Below are 19,732 nucleotides of genomic sequence, written 5' to 3'. Positions count from 1 at the left end.
GATAGTCAACTCGACATGGTCCTAAACACGATTAGCCAGCCCGAAGCTGGCTGAAGAGTATCTCTGTGTAATTAGTGATGCATGTATAGTCTGGCAAACAGCGAATCAAGATCCAAACTTTGAACTGTCCCAAAACTTTTCTCTGGGATGCTGTCCCAGAACCCAGCTAGGCAACCAGATGTCTTGCAAAGCGGCGATAGGTACATGTATCCTCGGACTTTGGTCGAGTGCAAGACCCTTGACTTAAATGCACCTTATCTTCCACGTCGGGCAATCCGGATGGGGCGAACCTCAGTTCGTAATTCGCTGCCTCACATCAGGCTGTGTCCAATCTGGTGATTTGCACCACCGAATGTGGCTGGGTCATGCAGGCTGGGCGACAGGGCAGAATCTACCCCTCTTCTTACTTCCAACGACGAGATGTCTGCCTCTCTCCCGCGACTTCACCACGTCAGTCCCTCTCTCCATCCCCCTCATTCTCCGCCATCCTCGCTATTTCACCCAACTGTCCCGAATGTTAGCTAGACGTATCAGAGTACTAAGCTATCGAAACCTCAGTACTCTTCTACCTCGGAGTACTCCGGGTGCATCATTATCAACATGTCAGGCCTCGAGGCTCTCGGCCTGGCATGCAACATCTTCCAAGTCATCAGTTTCGGCCGCGAGACAGCCAGTCTAGTCAAGCGCGTGTACCGAGATGGCTCCGTCGACGACGCCCTTGAGGAAAATGCCAAGGACCTTGTCCAGCTTGCAACGCACGTCCAAAATCTGGAAGTTCCGAAGAAACCGACCAAGCAAGAACACCAGTTGCTCGAGATCGCAAAGAAGTGTCAGGCTGTTGCGCGAGACTTGACGGAAGAGATTGCTTTCGTTGTCGGTCACAAGAAGAAGGGGAGCCTTGCTGCCACTATCAAAGTGGCTACCAAGGCCAACTGGCGAAAGCGACGACTTGATACCATGGAGAGGAAGCTGAATGATGCCGAGAGACTGATGCAGAGCGGCCTCCTTGCGCGAATTTGGTAAGTTCAGGGAGCCTAACTTTCCCATGAGTCACATTCCAAGCTAACAAACCTTGCTTCTTCACAGTCAAAAGGCCGACGCCATGCAACTTGACCTGAAGTCAATCGACATCAACCTGCAACATTTCCTGCAGCAATATCAACAAGGTCACAGAGACACATCTGACCTGATTTCCACAGAGATGTTCAGGACACGCAATCACGTCACCCATGAGTCACAGAAGGCCACTGCCCAGATTCAGTCAATGGTAGATCAGCAGTCTGCACAACTTGACCATACCATCCGTAGTTCGAATCAGCAAGTCACAAATAAGATGGAAGCTGTGACTCTCGACATACATCGAGAGGATAAACGTCAACGCTTCCTTGCCAGCTTCAAATTCCCAGGGATGAATGAGCGTCGAAATCAAGTCAGCGAGGCGTGTAAAGGAACCTTTCAGTGGGTTTTTGCAGACGACATGGGAAGGCTGGAAGATCCAGACAACGAATCAGAGTGGACAGACACAGAAAGCGAAAGCTCCGATGGAAGCGGTGACTCTCAAGATAATTCCTCGGTTTGGACAGATGATTCGGAAGACCAGGACAGCGCTCCATCTCAAGATGGCGGCATACGCTGGGACTCTTTCATCGACTGGCTGAAATCTGGAAGCTCTATCTTTTGGTGCAGTGGGAAACCTGGCTCGGGAAAGTCTACACTGATGAGATACATCATATCCGACCCGCGGACTAGAAACGCACTGGAGGTATGGAGCCCCGGCGCGCTTCTAGTTTCACACCTCTTCTGGCGCCCAGGAAGCCTAATGCAACAAAGTATCAGGGGCATGTTCTGTTCGATAATACACCAGCTTCTGGCAAATGATTCGTCTGTTCTTGACAGAGCTATATCTGCTTGTTCATCGGCTGGCCAGAAGGACTCGGATACAGACTGGTCTACCAAGCAACTTCAGAGTCTATGCTTCAGCACAATCGAACAGTACAGTCGACCAATTTGCCTATTTCTAGATGGTCTAGATGAAGTGAGCCCCGATGATGGTGTCGTACGGCTCATAAAGACCATACATGAGTTGGGCACCGTCCCAAACGTCAAAGTTTGCGTTTCAAGTCGACCTGAGTATCTCATCGAGAAGCATCTGGGTCACGGCCGCTATCCATTCATCCGCTTGCAAGACCTCACGCATCAGGATTTACGAATATACGCCGAGAGCCACATCAACTTCCCCCCTAAGATGCGGAAATACTGGGGAGGTCTAGAGGACCCGATGGAAGCCCTTGTCCACAAGGCTGAAGGCGTTTTTCTCTGGCTCTGTCTGGCCATCAAGAGTTTGAACCAAGGTCTGGACCATAAAAACAACTCAGATGATTTAGAGCAAAGAATACGGAGCTTGCCTGCCGGCCTTAGCAACTTGTATAAAGACATGTGGACCAGGTTGAATGACGATCAGTTACTTTATCGTCAGAAAGCTGCTCTTTATCTCCGCCTAGTAATCGCCAAACAAGAAAGCGGAATTATGGGATACCCCTTCTGGGGTCCCAATGTGTTTTCGATGATGCTGATAGCGACTTCGATGGCAGACCGTGTTCTCGAACAGGATGGTCACATGTTCGACCCCAGTATCCTTATCACAGCATGTCACAGAACTCAACGTGAGGTGCTCATTCGATGCGCCGGGCTATTAGAACTGTCAGAATCCAGTGCGAGGCTTGACAAGGCAACCCCGTGGGATTCCGACCAATACGACACTGTAATGCCTCATATCACAGACGAAAGAGCTTTCCAGTTCATACACCGTAGCGCATATGATTTCCTCTCAGATACGTCTGAGGGACAAGAGATCTTGAGTCACTGCAAGCTCTCAGACCTGGAGCTCCAGCGTCAGATTTTATGTGCTTGGGTTACAACCTGTCAGTTGGCACTGATTCTAAACACTACTGGTCTCCACTTTTCCGACTACTATAGCCGGAATGAGCTTCATCGAATCTTCGCATCCATCGAAGCCATCGTTGTTCCTAGACTGGGCCAGCCAGACTATCAAAGACAACACTGGATGCAGCTCATGAAGGCCTGCGAGCGGCTTTGTAGATCAGGCCGGCTATTACATGTTGGCGGCCATCCGATCAACATTTGTGGCCACGTTTCACAGACGAGATTTTACATGTTGGTTGCACGGTATCATTTGATGGACATTTTCTTCTACGATACAGAATATCTCAACCTTCGACCCGAAACTCTCTCTGAATTGCTTGTTGAGACTTGCAGCTGTTCGATTTTACTCTCGTTTCATGATGCTTATGCCCCAAGTCAGCAGCGACTGATTGCTAAGCTTCTCCAGTGTGGAGCAGACCCAAACGGGAAATTTGTAAGAAGCGAGCTGAGGTTTCCACGTATGAGTGAGACACCACTTTCTCTGTATATCCGGCAGGAGGGCTGGCTGAGATTCAGAAGTCGCGAAACTTGGCTTTCTTACCTTCGTACTTTGGATCGCTTCGCAGATCACAATGCAAATTTCCAGCAAGACGTCTTCCTCAGATTAATCGTCAGCAGTGAACTTGGGCACATTTTTTGTTCAGTTGATATATCACCCCATTCGGTTTTTAATGGGTGGACCATTTCCTTTATTCTGCCGGCATCTGTTCTAGTCGCTTCCGCAGTCGCAGCCTATCGCAATCTAGGTTTGAGCTTAGCCCAGGAGTCCGAACACATTTTGAGTCTTTTGGGCAGCAACTATGGGACTCACAGCAAGCCCGAGGCTTCTGTTGTTGGTTTGGAAAGATATCCCCGCCTCGCGAGCCCCGAGTTCTGTGGAAAGCTCAGTCCTGAGGATTCGGATTACTTGTGTGAGTCCCTTATCAAGTGGTTACTCTTGGGCTTCCCGGTAAGGGAGTTCGGCAAAGGGTTAAACACGTTTGAAGCTAAAGGCCTCGACAAGGGACTTGGCGATATATTTGATAGGAGCGAATCGACTGGGAAGACGGCCCAAGATCATTTCATAGACCAAGGTCTTATAGAAGCGGAGGTTTACGTCGACGATGATGGATTGCGGTATTCCCGCGACGCTGCAAAGAAAATGGCACCCGAATGGATCGGCGCGTGGCTTGGCCTGTACTAGTGAGGAAACCACTAAGAGGCTTTCTTGACTTTTTACAACCGTTTGTCCAAAGCGATTGTCTCCAAAAGTATTGTAATACAGTATTGAGTAGCCCTACATTACCTTTTCAAAGGTGACGGTATTGCCTGTGTTTCACGTGAACACTGTAGAGGGGCTTCCAAACTCCATCTGCCGGGCTGTCGAGTTCTCGCCAAGTTCTCTTGGGGTAGGGACCATCAGCAGACTACGAAATCACGAATAAGGATGATTCGAGCTTTACGGCCTTGATTGTTTCTTCTTCTGGGCCTGAGAGCCTGAGTAAAATTGTACCACCCCGGGCAAAATGTGAACCCTTCATTCATAACATTGATGGCAGGCTATCGCTGACTATAGAGAGTGAATTGCCTACCCATCAACCGTTTGAATATGATGGGAAATACTCAAGGGTAGATTTAGGGAGCACAGTGACGTAGAACGATGGAGGTGTGGGTGCGACTCGGCCATAAGTTTTAGGATGTTGAAAGCCGCGTTTACAGGGTAACCGAAACTCAATTATAAAACTGTGGTCTGCCGGAGCCGCCGAGCACCAGAAATACTCACCCGAGATTAAAACGAAACTCTATTAAGCCTTTGAAGAAATCATCCAGCCAATGTCGCTCCCCCTATTTCACATTGTGGACGCCTACCAGCTGGCTCCACGACCCAATCTGCAGGACGTTTTAGTGTTGTTCAAGGGTTGTACGGCGTGCCTTGCCGCTCACGACAAAGGAAGAATATAAGTACAAGAAACAGAAGGTGATTTAGTCTCCCAATGGAATTGTGATGCCTTGAATGTAGAGAGCATCAATTGAGCTGTCTACCGCGTGAAATCAGGGGGTTTCAACGGCCACTCTTTGGCATTTACTCTCGACAGTAGATACAAGCCATCATGCATTCCCAGATATTCTCAAGCGTGGCATTTTTCTTATTAGCTGCCCTCGCAAACGCCCAGTACGAGGACCCAGAGCACCCATACGTCCCCCCAACCTCAACCGACCGCCGCTCGCCATGCCCAGCGCTCAACATCCTCGCCAACCACGGGTTCATCAACCGCGACGGCGCCTTCATCTCAAGTGAGAGCGCCACGGTAGCTCAGATGCAAGCCTTCAACTTCTCCCGCGCCGTGTCAGCCGGTCCCGTCCCCGCGGCGCTGAAGTACGCCACCACCGGTGTGAACGGAACTTTCCACCTCGACGACCTGGCGCAGAAGCCACTGGATCACGATGGGAGCTTGAGTCGCGGAGACCTCGCACTGGGTGATAACTTGCGGTTCAACAGGACTATTTGGGACTCTTTCGTGGCTAGGTTGCCTGACGAACTCGTTACATGGAAGCAAGCTGCTGAGGCTGGTGCCGCGAGACTCGAGGATGCGAGGAAGGAGAATCCCGAGTTCGTTCTTGACGCCGCCGGGGTTGCAGCTACGGTTGAGCAGATGAGTGGTCTACTCGTTGCACTTGGAGGGAGTGTCGAGGATGGAAAGGCCAGGAGAGATTGGATCAACGCGAGTTTCGTGGAGGAGAGATTGCCGTGGGCGCTTGGGTGGAAGACAAGTGAGACGGTGCTTGAAGGGGCGGCATTTGGGCCGATGGCCAAGGCTTTGAGGGAGTATGCACCAGGTGGTGTTTGATGGCAGACACCTCGGTAGGAAGATGCTAGATGTGCATGTCAGCGAATTCCAGGACATGTTCGCCAGAGGCTGATCTTCTGACTTCAATGAATCTAACTGGCCTCAGCGTCCGCAACTTGGGGATAGTGGATGGTATCGTGGGCCTCGGAATTCAACTTAGAATCAAATCGCATCTCCGAGTGAGCGCTCGCGTCATCTGCTAAAGCAAATACATGGAATTGAGTGCTACTGGTGAGTTGCTACGTGAATGTCTAGTCATGGCCAATAATGTTCTTGGGAACATAAGGCTCCTCTAGGTACTTGGCTTCCTCATCCGTCAGAGTCTTGCCACGCAGCTCGCATGCCTCATCAATCCTCTTGGCAGAGTTGAAGCCGGTGATAGGAACCCCGCCCTTGTACCGGATCCAAGCGAGCGCGACGTGGCTCATGCTCCATCCCTTCTTCTCCGCGATCTCCTCGACCCTGCGAATGATGTTCTCATCCGCCTCGCTGAGATCAGGGTTCATCGGACCCTTGCCCTGAGATCGGATGCTGGTGTTTTCGGCCTTGACAGACCGCGCCAACTTTCCGCCGTAGAGGGGTGACCAGGGAAGGAGACCCACACCCGTCTCCTTGCAGAAGCGGTTCATCTCGCGCTCTTCCTCGCGGTAGACGAGGTTGTAGAAGTTCTGCATGCTGACAAACTTGGTCCAGCCGTTCTTCTCGGCGACAAACTGCATGCGCGCGAACTGGGTGGCCCACATGGAGCTCGCGCCGATGTAGTGGATCTTGCCGGCTTGCACGAGGTCATGGAGGGCCTTCATGGTTTCCTCGATGGGTGTCGTGGGGTCGAAGCGGTGGATCTGGAAAAGATCGATATAGGTCGTTCCCAAGCGGGCGAGGGCGTCATCCACAGCCTTGAAAATGGCCTTGCGAGAGAGGCCGCCTTGGTTGACGTAGTCCTTGCTCTGGCGCACTTCGTTAGGGAACATGGTCGTGTGGAGGTTCGTCTCCTCACCCACGTAGATGAAGCACTTGGTCATGAGAACGATCTTCTCGCGGGGAATGTTGAATTTCTTGATGGCCTTGCCAATGACTTCCTCGCTGACGCCGTTGGAGTACATATTTGCGGTATCCCAGGTGTTGATGCCGCGGTCGTAGGCGGCCTTGAGGATCTCGAGCGATGCCTCCTCGTCTAGCACCCACGGCGCCCATTCGCTGGATCCGAGGGACATGCCGCCCAGGACTGGAACGGAAACGCGGAGACCAGAGGTTCCCAGGTTTACATATTCGACCTTGGTGGCGTCGAGGCTCTTCTGAAGAGAAGCGGGAACGGGGAAACCAGACATTGTAAATAGTATTTGCTTTGAAGAGAGCTGAGTGTTGTGATATGATCGATTCTACTGCTGCTGTCAAGATTGGAGATGTTGCTCTGAGCGCGAATTGATGAGACAATAATACACGATCTTCGGCCTACTGTGCATGTTTATATAGCAAACATTTTGAATTTTTCGTGACGTCGAGTGACTATCTTGCCTTGAACAGCGACGTGGATTCATCAGCATGGACCTAGAGTACTGAGGAGATAGTCGTAAAATCCGCATCATGAAGCCTTCCACCTCGAGAATCACCAGGCTTCAGCTGGATCACCGTAGTCATGAAAGGATGAAACACTGTTAAGACCGTGTATGTCCATTGCTGATTTTGAGATGCAGGATGTTGGTATGTAAGACGATGGTGGCTGCTTGGCTTAAGAACCGGTGCATCAACGGAGGTTCTGCGCCCGTTGCACCGTAATCATGCCAAACAGAGCAGCGGGCAATTGACGGACTCTTTTCTTGTCCGTTCCTTGGAGAGCGTCGCTGCGTTTGGGACTTTGGTTCTTAAGATGGAGCAGCTGTTGGCGCCTTTAGGGCTCAGCTCCGCAAAATTCGGGGTTTGGTGCTTAAACCCGGGGCAGAAATGGCCGAGACGGCAACGAACAAAGCTTACAGCGGCCGACGACCGCCTGGTTACGGCGCGGGCACTAAAATGCGACAAAACAACATCGTTGAGAGCTTTTACACGTCATTGCCTGCGGACGTATGGCTTGAAGTGTTCGTTCTCGTGACAGTTGTATGAGGTCAATTGAACAGCATACACGCGACGGTTAATTACGAGTGTTGGCAGCCAAGTTGTTGTGTGAAAACGCAGGGACCCAGCCTGCGCCGCTCATTTTCATGTTTGCACTGTCACCTCCACCGTGAGGTCGTAGCTATGAGAATATCCAAGCTCCTCTACCATGTGCAACTCTTAATCACCATATGAGCAACGTGATGTTCGTACTTGCGAAGAGTGATTGTTGTTGATGACTGTGACCTTTGGTATGAGGACACGCCTATGACCTAAGAGAGATGCTTACGCCATTCCTAGGACTCGTTTGTCGTTGGTTTTGAGTGAGAAGTTGCGTAAGCCGTTCAACTAAGCCTGGTTAAGTCGACATCATTGCGACTTGTAACAGGGTTCCCTAGCAATTTCGGTCATTATATACGAAATGCTCCCGTCTTTTGTGGCATCCAAAGCAGTAACTATTCCCAATGTTAATAGTAGCCTGAGCCGGGTATGGACAGGTACGAGAAGTCTGAAGGTGCCGTGGTCACCTGGCGATTCGCTGGATAAGGTAGCGGGCTAACTCCGCCGACGACAGGTGTACCGAGCTATCATTCAAATCGCACCCAATGACCTCCAAACAAGCTCACCACCTACTTGGGTAAGAGACCCTTCAACTGAATAAGAAGGCCAATCAGTAGAATGGGCTTCTAGCTCCGCAGCGCTCCGCAGCACTCCGCAAAGCAACCAAAGGCACGGGTTTGCAGACACAACTATGTGTACCTCGTAAGGTAAGTAGGTAGTGTACGGAGTACTATTCCAAGACACGGCATGGAGTTAAGGTTGCTCGCGCCCGGCACGCGGGCCCAATTAACGTCCCGACGTACCTACGGATAGCACTTGGTAAGTTAGACCCCTCCCTCCCGGCGATCTGGGACTGGTCCGCGCGGTCTCCGCTCCCCCTTGCTAACTCCGTCATAGACTTGGGATGAAGTCGCAAGCGGCTACGGTATATAATGGTTTCGTCCAAACGTGGTTTTCAACGTCATGTCATTAGCAAACCCCTCTCATCATCACAATTGAATCCAGTAGCTTCACTATTATCTACATCTCAATCAACACTATCCACTGTACACCATACTCGCATCTCACACAATGGGCTTCTTCGTTTACAGTCAGCTCTTCAAGTCCCTGCCGTATCCCACCGGCTCATATGCTGGCAAGACCATCATCGTTACCGGCAGCAATGTGGGTCTCGGCAAAGAAGCCGCCCGGCACTACGCCCGTCTGGGGGCCAGCAAGTTGATCATCGCCGTCCGAAGTCTCGACAAGGGCCGGGCCGCCAAGCAGGACATCGAGGCGACCACGGGCTGCGGCAAGGATGTCATTGAGGTCTGGCAGCTCGACATGTCCAGCTACGCCAATGTCCAAAAGTTTGCGGAGCGTGTCAAGTCCGAGCTGGAGCGCGTCGACATCTTCATCGCCAACGCCGGTGTGGCACACGGCAAGTTCCAGGAGATGGAAGGAGAGGAAGGCACCATCACCGTCAACGTCGTCTCCACATTCTTGCTCACTGCCCTCGTCTTGCCCAAGCTCAAGGAGACCGCTTCCAAGTTCAGCACGAGACCTACATTCACAATCACCGCCTCCGAGGTGCACGCCTGGACCAACTTTGACGAGCGCACCGCCCCCGACGGCGAGATTTACAACACCATTTCCGAAAACGCAAAGGCCTCAGCCGATGCCGTGAGCAAGCTGTACCCCCTCTCAAAGCTGCTCGAGGTTCTCGGCGTCAGGACCATCGCAGAGATGCACCCGGCCTCGGAGTATCCCGTCACCGTCAACTGCGTTAACCCGGGTCTCTGCCACTCAGAGCTGGGACGCGACGCCGGTGGATGGACCCTGTGGCTCTTGAAGCTTCTCTTGGCGCGCACGACCGAGTACGGCAGCAGGACGCTGGTTCATGCCGGGTCCTCGGGTGCCGATACGCACGGCAAGTACATGTCTGACTGCGGTATCGAGGAGCCGTCGCCGTTTGTGAGGAGTAAGGAGGGCAAGGAGGCGCAAGACCGTGCCTGGAATGAGTTGGTTAAGAAGCTGGAGGCGATCAAGCCTGGTGTTACGGGCAAGATCTGATTTTCGGTGATGATGTTCGGTTTCAATGAGTTCATGTTTCTTTAGCTGTTTGTCGGCCTAGTATCTAGAGGATTCCCCAACGTAGTAATGCTACGAATCGTTAATCACATCACCTTCATGGTGAACCATTACCAACATCATCGTCGGCATTCCATGCCTGGCGTACCTTGCACTATTTTGGTAGAGTCTATGAATAGGGTAGTCGAAAGGGAACATGAGGAGGCCTTATAATCACTACGAATACCATCAATCGCGTGATAAAGGTGGCCAGACGAGATCACTCTAACTCACAAAATATTCTTCCTCTATTCTCACTTCTTATTCGACCTCTGAATTGTTCTCTGGGCAGAACTCACATCACCTCATCACATTGATCGTCTAACGTGGTCAAGGCAGGGCCATAGATCTAACGTGATTGACATTCTGAAATTCCAAGGAGAGGATGCTAAGAGAATTCAAAACGCGCGTCTTTGATTTGACGTGCCCTGACGCCTAGGCTTCAATTCCTGCACTAAGAAGGGGTTAAGTCGTGCTTAATTCCGACCAAGTAAGCCACTAAGGGAACGTCGCTGGAAGCCTGGCTGAGTTGAGCATCGGAGCAATGGCGGACAAGTCGAAACTTCCGAGTCGTTGGTAGTTTGCCAGAGTGATCCCATGGTACAGTTTAGCGGGCTTGCTACATACAGCACAAGTGCATTCATAATCAGCTTCTATATGCCATCTCCCAGCCTTGGAATTGGACTAGAATGCTGCATTCCAGGATCGACTGCTTGCCGGATTAGGCAATCAATCGAGGGTGTATGGAGATTATGGTTGGTCGTTCTTAATTCCGTGCCTCGCTTACTCAACCGCAGCATATTGTGGAATCAACCCAAGTATGGAAAGCGAATGGAGGCAATCCAAAAAGTCACGGTGGTTCGATCGTATTCTGTATTTAAGATTCGTGTATGAGCAGCTTGTATGTGAATCCTTGAATGTATTCAACACTCGATCTCAGTCCACGACAACGTATTATACCTGCATCTCTCTCATATAACCCCTTCGCAACCTTTCTAGCTATCAATGACTTCTCAAACCCCCCAAAAGCGCATCTTCCTAACCGGAGCCAGCGGCTACGTAGGCTCAGTTATAACAGAACTCGCACTCAAAGACTGCTACCAAATCCATGGCCTCTCCCGCAACGAAGCCAGCGACTCAAAGCTCCGCAACCTCGGGGCCGTACCCGTACGAGGCGACCTCACATCCCTCGACATCCTCCGCCACGAAAGTGAAGCAGCAAACATCGTGATCCACCTAGCCACAGCCTATGTATTCGGCGGCGAGCCCTACGAGACCTTCAGGCCCACAGACACCGCGGCCGTCGATGCCATCGCCGATGCTCTGGCCGGCACTGACAAGCCTCTCGTCGTCACATCCGGGACACTCTGCGTCGCGGCGGATCCTACAGGCGCAGAGACCACCGAGGCATCGCCCGCGGATCCGGAACCCATCAACACCCGTATCCTGACTGAGATTCACTCGCTGGATCTCGCGAAGAGAGGGATCCGAGTCATGTCGGTCAGGCTGGCGCCGTACGTTTACGGCCGAGGCGGCAGCGGTATCGCGCAGTTCATGGGTATCGCGGCTCAGACAGGCGCGGTGACAATCGTCGATGGTGGGAAGAACCGGACTACTAATGTGCACGTCGACGATGCCGCGCGACTCTTCCTTCTAGCCGCGGAGAAGGGACGAGCAGGGGAGATTTACAACGCTAGTTCAGCGACCGACGTGACCTCGCTCCAGGTTTCCGAGGCCATCGCTGCAGCTGTGCAGGTTTCGCTAAAGGATATCAGTCTAGAGGTTGCAAAGAAGCAGCTGGGGGATACGATTTCCTTCTTCCTGTCCGTTGAGAATAGGGCTTCTGGTGCAAAGGCCAAGGAGGAGCTTGGCTGGATCCCTCGTGGTCTGGGCATTTTGGAAGACATCAGCAAGGGTTCGTATGTGGAAGTTGCCAAGTCTCTCAGGAAGTAAGTCAGCTTGGCAATCAAGAGGAAGAGGGAAGGAAAGTTGTCTTGTACCTCGTGAGGGGGAATCTTGGAGTGAGAGTCTAGGGAGGGGGTGTGAGAAGCGGCACGGATGAGGGGAACCATATCTATCCCCCAAATGCCAAGGAAAGATGCAAGCCACCCAAGACAATATGATGGCCAAAAATCTCTTATTGCATCTCTTGGGGGTTGGAGCTGACTAGCGACTTACTTGGCGTTTGCTCAGGCTAAAAGAGCTTAAATTGACGTTGTTTTCTGTTGGAGAACCTAACCGCCTAGGCCTCGCTTGATCTCTCAACCCAAAAGTGCTATGGTCCAGTTCTCAAACAACTCATGGCCCTGGGGTCATTGCTGTCTTTCTCATATTCTCATGTATATGACATACATCCGTGACGATGTGAGATCAATGGTTTGAAAAGCTCGCCATTGCCGTTACAAAGGGAAAACCTTTCTATAGACACGGGTAAGTCTCTGAAACAGACTGCATTTAATCATACTTAAAGATGCCTAAAGAGCAGGTTATTGAGAACCGAGAATAGTAGGATAGTAGCTCCTATATCAACGTTCGCATTCCCATCACCATTGAAAGGTGAGGGTCAATGATCAGTGCATCTCAAAATCGAAGTCTTGCCACACCAGTAAGATAACGTTAATATTAAACAAAAAATTAATTCACAGACAGGCACGCATGATCTCTCCAAGAGTTACCAAGACAAATCCAAAGATAATGCATAACATATTGGGTATATTGACGAAGCCAAACTTCATAATTGACTATTACATAAACAGATTACAACACCACTTGCATCCACTACTTAGAACACATAGCGGAAAGACAAGTTCTCCTTGTCAGTCTTGTCCTCAAAGGCGTGGGCAGTGTAGTCGGGCGAAGCCTCAGCGATGCCAGCAGCAACCATCTCGTCCCTCTTCCTGTTCTCGCGGGAGAGGTAGATGCGGAGGCAGATGATGACGATGATGAGAAGCGCGTAGCAGCCCAAGTGGGTGGCGAAGGCGATGAAGTAGCGGGGTCCGTCCCACTTGAGGAAAACCTGGGGGCCGATGGCGTTACCGGCGGCCCAGACGATGAAGTTGATGGCGACGGCGAACTGCTTCTTCGTCTGGCCGGCAACGTTTCGGGAGATGAGGGAGAGGGCGAGGGTCTGGGCTGACCAGAAGGAGAGGGTGATGTAGTAGCAGATGAGGAGGCCGACGCGCTGGGAAAAGGTATTGTTGGGGACGGTCATGAGGAGGACGGTGCCGATGACGGAGCTAGCGAGGTTATTAGTGACTGAGGACTGTAAATGTACTGGAGAATCCTAGACTTACGGAACACAGAAGCCAAGCATGACGTAGAGGTTCTGGTTGAACTTCTTGACGAGCCAGACGGAGCCGAGAAGGACAAAGATGATGTAGAAACCGAGGACCATGGCCAGGAGCTGGACCTCGAGCGTGTTGAAACCGAAGCTCTTGATGATGATGTTGGCAAAGGCACCGAGACCAGAGGTGGGCAGGGTGGTGCACAGGGCAATGAGGGAGTAACCCCAGACCTGGGGATCCTTCAAGGCCTCAATGGCCTGCTCGCGCTTGAAGGTCTTGTTCTGGATACCAGTCTGGTTGTCACGGACACGCTCAACCATCTCCCGCTTGACCTCCTCGGAGTAGCACTTGGCGCGCATGGGCGAGTCGGGCATCCAGAGGAAGACAAAGACGCCAAAGATGACGGAGATGACGCCGTAGGCCAGGAACAGCCACTGCCAGGACTTGAGGGGCCCGGTCTTGATGTGGGTGAAGCAGTAGGCGAGGAGACCGCCGACGACCTGCTGGGCACCGTTCATCATGTACCAGTAGGTGACACGGGAAGCCTGCTCCTCGCGGCGGTACCACATGGAGGAGAGAATGACGAAGGCGGGCTGGCAAGCAGACTCAAAGATACCGAGCAAGGTACGGACGATGACAAGGCCCTTGAAGTCGGTGCAGGCGGCGTGACAGGCGAGAACGGCTCCCCATGCGATGATGGAGAAGCTGAGGTACTTTGCAATGGGGACGCGAGCGATGATGTAGTTCTGGGGGTACTCGACGAAGAGGATGGCAATGTAGATACAGGTGGTGAGCCAGGAGAACTCTTGGCCCTTGAGGTGAGTGTCCTCCTGGAGACCCATGATGGAGGCGAAGGACATTGTGCCCTTGTCGATGGCCTGGAGGAAGTAAGTGCCGATCATGATGACCAGGACGCGCCTGTCAATCATCTTGCGCAGCTGGTCGCTGCGTTCTCTGGAGACGGTGATGGAGCCGTCGCCGACGTACTTTGACAGCTCATTGTCGACATTCTCGAGGCGCTGGTGGTCGGCCTTCTCGTTGGAGATTGTGCGCTCGACTTCGTGGAAAGACTTTTTGCCAGGGCCTCCGCTCGTGGGGCGGACGACCTCCGGGTCGGGAACTTCGGTAGACGCCATCTTGTGTGATGAGACGGAGCGAGAGAAGATTCTTGCTGGTGTTGTGATGAGGGCCCGAGGTGAGTGAGACGCAGTAAAGGTCTCAAATATTGGCTGGATGGGGCGTTGGGGTCCGGAGTCTGTCTAACCTCTGCAAATGAAGGGAAGAAGCTGAGCAACCTACGAGAGGAAAGAGAGGGAGAGACGGGAAGAAGAGGATGCTACGTCGTTCTATATAAGAGTAGATCTTGGGTGGAGCACCGAAAGGGTGGTAATGGGTGGTGGTAAGGTGTTAAGGAAAAGCGAGCCGTAGACCGTAGTGCTTGGGATTCCTTCCTTTCCCCCTTCCGGATGTAGTATCAATCTGGACTGTCAAACCCCGGAATCTCACCCTCATTCTCTCCTCAGTTTTACCCCAAGATTTCTTGTTGGGAAGCAGGCAGACCGCAGGACTTCTCCATTCCCCCGGTTCCACATCTCGGTCCCCCGCGAAAAGGGACGACGAGACTAAGGCCAGAATCAAACCCCCACGGGCCCTAGGCTGCTGGTATCCTGGAGGGATATGGAGACGGCTTACCAGGTCCTGTATGGTTCGGCGAGCCGGATCACAGCTTGGACCAGACGATGAATAGGCGAGAGATGTGCAGGAGTGGGTGCAATTTGGGACATCATTCGACCGAAGTGGCGGGAAGGGCAAGTGGTCTGCCAACCCTCCCCCATATGCTCGCTCTCTTCCCCCCCCCCTCAGAACTCCGCGTTTCTGCGGTGTATCCCCAATATCTGGGGAGAAGGAGGAACATGGGACCATGACCTGGCCAGGATTGGATAAGGAGGACACGAAAGTGGGCAGGTTCATAGCTAGAGCAGCACGAGTCAGGATTAGGGATTGGGGGATAACGTTGCGACGACTGGGGGACCCATGGGCGCAACAACATGAACACATGCGTGATGGACGGTGAACCGGGAGGAAACCGACAGCAAGTGCGCGCAAGAGAAAGGTGGGAATAAGGGTGTGAGCGGATAGCTCCAACTGGGGAGGTCTCTGTTTGAACTTTCATGGTTGGCACGGCTGGCGAGGTCGACCCGGCGCGATGGTGTGCGCCTATACTGTGGTTCTTTGCATTGGGTGAGATGATTGGTGGTTTTCTGCAACGGGGATAAGGCGCGAGGCTAACTCTAGTCAGTGGTTTCTTGTTGGAATGTCTCACACGAGTCTGTAGTTTCTCCAGAGGGTGAAAGACAAGCTAATCGAGACTACTAATCAAGCGTTTAAGCGGTTGAGAGATCGCGTTCCTAGTGATGTGATGGAAGACTCTCTTCTTGGGGAGAGGTTATTGATGAGTGTGAATGGATGGCGGCTGCGACGGCAGTGCGCGACTTGGCATGGCACTTGGGCGCTCTCCCGGCCGCCTCATTCCTTGGTCTCCTGGGCTTTTGTCGCCGCATTTCTGGGCAGACGAAATGCTTCAGCAGCGACTGGCGAAGAACAGGAGGCTCAGACCACGAGGTCTCCCAGTGCCAAGTGGGAGGGGTGTGTGCCAATGTACGTGTGGGTGGTGGGCGGAAATGTCAACGACACGAAAGCTGCTTCGGGCTCGCGGCGGACATGCAGGGATGGGATTGGTAGATGTGAGGAAAACGGCCGTCTTGCCTCGAAGCAGCCATGTCGTCGGCGCAGACCCTACCGATTCGACCGGGCCGGGCTTGGCTCACCACCCAAGGAAAAGCTTGACGGAGGGCTTCCTTTCTGACGCTCGGGCTCAAGTGGTCTTTTCCGTCTCCTGGACGGCTTGCAATTTGTCGTTTTCGTCATTTTTGCGTTGTTGAGCCTAGCTGAGCTCATGTGAAAGTATGGCAAACTGGACAAGAGTAGGGAGTATGGAGACTTTGAAATGGGGGCCTGGTTTTCAGGAGGAGGCTGGGAATGGTCGTGGAAGTGGGTGCGGGCACATATGCCATATGTCGTGTTGCATTGGTTGCATTGCGTTTAATGTCCTGCGGTGAGATTGCTTGCATGCGCAGAGACTAGGAGAGGAAATTGAGTTCCGCGGTTGGAAAGTCACAGTAATCACGAATGAGAGCAGTCGTCCCGTAGAGTCCGTTTCTATATGAAGAGACGTTTTCATCTCTTCCATTCCCCAAAGCGACTTCAACCTCGTCGGTAGACCTCGTGAGTAATCTTCGTTCATCTCGCTCAATATTACTCCGTATTGTGCCGTCGATGTGGTGCCTGGGAGAGCATGGGATGACCTTATTCTACCGTCCTGGGCTCCGCAAAATGAAGTTTAGGCCTGGTTGCCTAGGGCAGAAAAGGCCCCTCAAATCTCCTCTCCCAGGTCTTGAGGTCCTGGACGTTTCCCGGTTCCCCGTCTCTCTCCAGCTTTTGTTCGCCCAGATTTTCCCCCAACGATCCAGTGCGGAAGGGATTGCGGAGAGTGTGCGGAGATGACTTCCCCAAAACACAAACCCCGGACGGCTAAACACAAAAAAGCCGGGGGCGCCAGCGTCGGGTTCGGCGTCGAAACGGTAAACCTCGTAAGAGGCACAGGAATTTGGGGGGAAGGAACAGGGATGATCCAGATAGCGGTCTTGGAAACACAAGTAAACAATAACAACAGACCAGTCAGAGACCGAGAAGAAGAGGAATAGTAAGAAAAGGGCCCACGAAGACCAGGAAGAAGGACGGGAAAGGAAAAGAAAAATCGGGGAAACTTTCTCCACCGGCGCGGGGTAAGAAGCCCGGGGCGCGGGGGAGGAGGGCCCGAGCAGCGAGCGGCGCACCCCGGTGACGTGCCATCTAAAGTGGGGTCGAGTCGGGCCCTTCCGACCAACCACCAACGTCGATTCCGCAGGTGTCGTCCAGGAACGTAGAGAAACGCTCTTGCCTCAGTTATTCACACCTTGCCTTACGGAGGACCTAACGTTGAACTGCATGGCCGTTTCTTCCAGCGACTTCGCAGTCACAAAGTCACAATTCCAGTAAAACGCGTTCCTCTCACTCTTCTCTGTTGGCCGCGTCCATCAAGAGTGTGGGGATCCCCAGGTCCCCTCCGTAATCCATCATCCTGAGCCAAACCATCTACTGGAAAGCGCGTCTTGGAAGGGCATCTTGGGGCCTTGGTCCTCGGCCACCATCACTCCGAGCCTCCCTTCCCCTCCATCCTCCCACCCAGAACCCCTCGTTTTTCCCACCAAGCATATTTCGCCGGAGCCCTCCCCTTCATAAAGGATTCCGCACCCAAACTTCGTGTCCCGAAGCGTACCCTTTTCCCCCGAGTGTTTCGTCGTTCGATAAGCCTTCCATCTCACGTGCCTTCGCGTCTTGTGCCGTCACTGTACATACCTAGATACCCCTTTCCCAGAACTGTCGCAAAAGTCACATGCTATCTGTGCCGCACGACTTTTGAAAAAAAAAAAAAAGGTTAGTCTCATCTTCCGTCATCTGTAGATAGTGCTTTTGCGTCATCAACCGATACGAATTCGACTCTTTCGAATTCGACGTCGTAACAAGCAAGATGGCCGTGGCCTCACCTCACCGGCCAGGATTGAAGCTCTCAAGGCTAATTACGAACACAGACGCCAAAAGGGTCCCGACAACATCATAACCAACCCTCACAAGATACACAAAACGAAAAACACCGCCAAAATGCCTGCCGGAATCACCGAGCTCCATGGCGTCAAGCGGGCCGACATTCACAAGCAGGTGAAGCAGCTCATCCACGACATGGTCAACATCAAAGACACCACAGGTGAATTTCTCATGACGCTCGAAAACGGCCGCGTCATCGACACAAAGGGCTGGGGCGACTGGGAATGGACCCACGGCATCGGTCTGTACGGTATCTGGAAGTACTACGAGCTCAACGGCGACGCGGCCGACCTCAAAATCATTGAAGACTGGTTCCGCGACCGCTTCGAGGAGGGCCACAAGGGCAAAAACATCAACACCATGGCCGTCTTCCTCACCCTCGCCTACGTCTACGAAAAGACCAAAAACGAAACCTACCTCCCCTGGCTCGACTCCTGGGCCGAGTGGGCCTACCACGACCTCCCCCGCACAAAGTACGGCGGCATGCAGCACATCACCTACCTCGAGGTCAACGACCAGCAGCTCTGGGACGACACCCTCATGATGACCGTCCTGCCCCTCGCCAAGATCGGCCTCGTCCTCAACCGGCCCCACTACGTCGAGGAGGCCAAGCGCCAGTTCCTCCTCCACCTGCAGTACCTCTTCGACGCGCCCACGGGTCTCTTCTTCCACGGCTGGACCTTCCACGAGGGAGGCCACAATTTCGCCCGCGCCCGCTGGGCCCGCGGCAACAGCTGGCTCACCATCGTGATTCCGGAATTCATCGAGCTGCTCAACCTCACGGGCGACGACGCCCTCCGCTCACACCTCATCAACACCCTCGAGGCGCAGTGCGCCGCCCTTGTGCCGCTGCAAGTTGAGAACGGCCTGTGGAGGACGCTGCTCGACGTGCCCGAGTCCGAGGGCTCCTACGTCGAGGCGAGCGCCACGGCCGGTTTCGCCTACGGTATCCTCAAGGCGCAGCGCAAAAAGTATATTGGAAAGGAGTACGAGGCCGTCGCTGTCAAGGCGATTAACGCGATTTTGGAAAATATTAGCCCCGAGGGCGAGCTGCTCAACACGTCGTTCGGCACCGGTATGGGCCACGATTTGCAGCATTACAAGGATATCCCGCGGACGAGCATGCCGTATGGCCAGGCCATGGCTATGATGGCACTGGTGGAGTTCTTGCGCGTCTTCGTATGAAGTTCATGATATAATGCTGAATGACAAAAGAAAAAAATGAACCTGAATGAACAAACCTTGGCCCCTCAAAGCTGCTGCCCTGTGAACTGCAATGACTTGTGAGCTAAGCTTTTTTTTTTTTCTTTTTTTTTTCTCGAGAATCGAGAGTTCAATATCACGCGCTGGCCGATTTCGCAACGGTTTCAGACACCTGACTTGAGCACCCATGTAAGCCTCGTCCATGAGATGCGTGCGAACCTCCCAGGGCATAGATGACTCGGCTCAACTATGACCGAGACATCAAGGTATATTTTGTCGCGAGCCTTGGCGTTGGGGTTGAATCCCCCCCACGCTCTCGGGGGTGTCTTGCCAGGACAGGGAGGGAAATGATCAGAAGCGAAGACGAACGTGGCTGTCGCTTGGAGGTTTGCAAGTACATGTCGATCCGTCCCACTGCACTCTCCAGGGATACTTCAGTATGGGAACTTAACCGGAGACATATGGTCATCTTTGACACAGCGTGAAGAAGATGACCTAGTGGCAGTTAAT

The 19,732-nt window shown here is 52.8% G+C and overlaps 7 protein-coding genes across 7 annotated transcripts; 5 read left to right on the top strand and 2 right to left on the bottom strand.

Annotated features, from left to right (window-relative positions):
- Window positions 1-600: 600 nt before the first annotated feature.
- BDP55DRAFT_625110 (uncharacterized protein) lies at window positions 601-4,126 on the top strand (the record flags this gene model as incomplete). The annotated part of the gene is made up of 2 exons (XM_060571421.1): window positions 601-1,019; window positions 1,087-4,126. 2 exons carry the CDS (start codon window positions 601-603, stop codon window positions 4,124-4,126), a joined length of 3,459 nt encoding a protein of 1,152 aa, XP_060436593.1.
- A 985-nt stretch (window positions 4,127-5,111) lies between these two features.
- BDP55DRAFT_530181 (Chloroperoxidase) lies at window positions 5,112-5,702 on the top strand (the record flags this gene model as incomplete). The annotated part of the gene is made up of 1 exon (XM_060567838.1): window positions 5,112-5,702. A coding segment is annotated over one exon (591 nt), but the record flags the coding sequence as incomplete, so codon positions are not given.
- Window positions 5,703-5,970: 268 nt separating this feature from the next.
- BDP55DRAFT_639691 (aldo-keto reductase) lies at window positions 5,971-7,589 on the bottom strand. The gene has a single exon (XM_060573275.1). It carries the CDS (start codon window positions 7,097-7,099, stop codon window positions 6,023-6,025), a length of 1,077 nt encoding a protein of 358 aa, XP_060436591.1. The 5' UTR covers window positions 7,100-7,589; the 3' UTR covers window positions 5,971-6,022.
- A 1,221-nt stretch (window positions 7,590-8,810) lies between these two features.
- Window positions 8,811-10,278, top strand: BDP55DRAFT_639690 (short-chain dehydrogenase). The gene has a single exon (XM_060573274.1). The coding sequence runs from the start codon at window positions 8,994-8,996 to the stop codon at window positions 9,972-9,974; it is 981 nt and encodes a 326-aa protein (XP_060436590.1). The 5' UTR covers window positions 8,811-8,993; the 3' UTR covers window positions 9,975-10,278.
- A 682-nt stretch (window positions 10,279-10,960) lies between these two features.
- Window positions 10,961-12,048, top strand: BDP55DRAFT_639688 (oxidoreductase domain-containing protein). The gene is made up of 2 exons (XM_060573273.1): window positions 10,961-11,974; window positions 12,032-12,048. The coding sequence occupies exons 1-2, from the start codon at window positions 11,037-11,039 to the stop codon at window positions 12,036-12,038; spliced, it is 945 nt and encodes a 314-aa protein (XP_060436589.1). The 5' UTR covers window positions 10,961-11,036; the 3' UTR covers window positions 12,039-12,048.
- A 765-nt stretch (window positions 12,049-12,813) lies between these two features.
- BDP55DRAFT_625105 (major facilitator superfamily transporter) lies at window positions 12,814-14,451 on the bottom strand (the record flags this gene model as incomplete). Its single annotated transcript, XM_060571420.1, has 2 exons — window positions 12,814-13,267; window positions 13,325-14,451. 2 exons carry the CDS (start codon window positions 14,449-14,451, stop codon window positions 12,814-12,816), a joined length of 1,581 nt encoding a protein of 526 aa, XP_060436588.1.
- Window positions 14,452-18,076: 3,625 nt separating this feature from the next.
- On the top strand, window positions 18,077-19,204 carry BDP55DRAFT_722136 (family 88 glycosyl hydrolase; the record flags this gene model as incomplete). The annotated part of the gene is made up of 1 exon (XM_060578556.1): window positions 18,077-19,204. One exon carries the CDS (start codon window positions 18,077-18,079, stop codon window positions 19,202-19,204), a length of 1,128 nt encoding a protein of 375 aa, XP_060436587.1.
- Between the last annotated feature and the right edge of the window lie 528 nt (window positions 19,205-19,732).

The sequence above is a fragment of the Colletotrichum godetiae genome, assembly GCF_030913485.1.
Source record: "Colletotrichum godetiae strain CBS 193.32 chromosome Unknown BDP55scaffold_1, whole genome shotgun sequence".
NCBI classification, from domain to species: Eukaryota; Fungi; Ascomycota; class Sordariomycetes; order Glomerellales; family Glomerellaceae; genus Colletotrichum; species Colletotrichum godetiae.
Note: the sequence above shows the minus strand (reverse complement) of the source record. Positions and strands in the feature narration are given on the sequence as shown.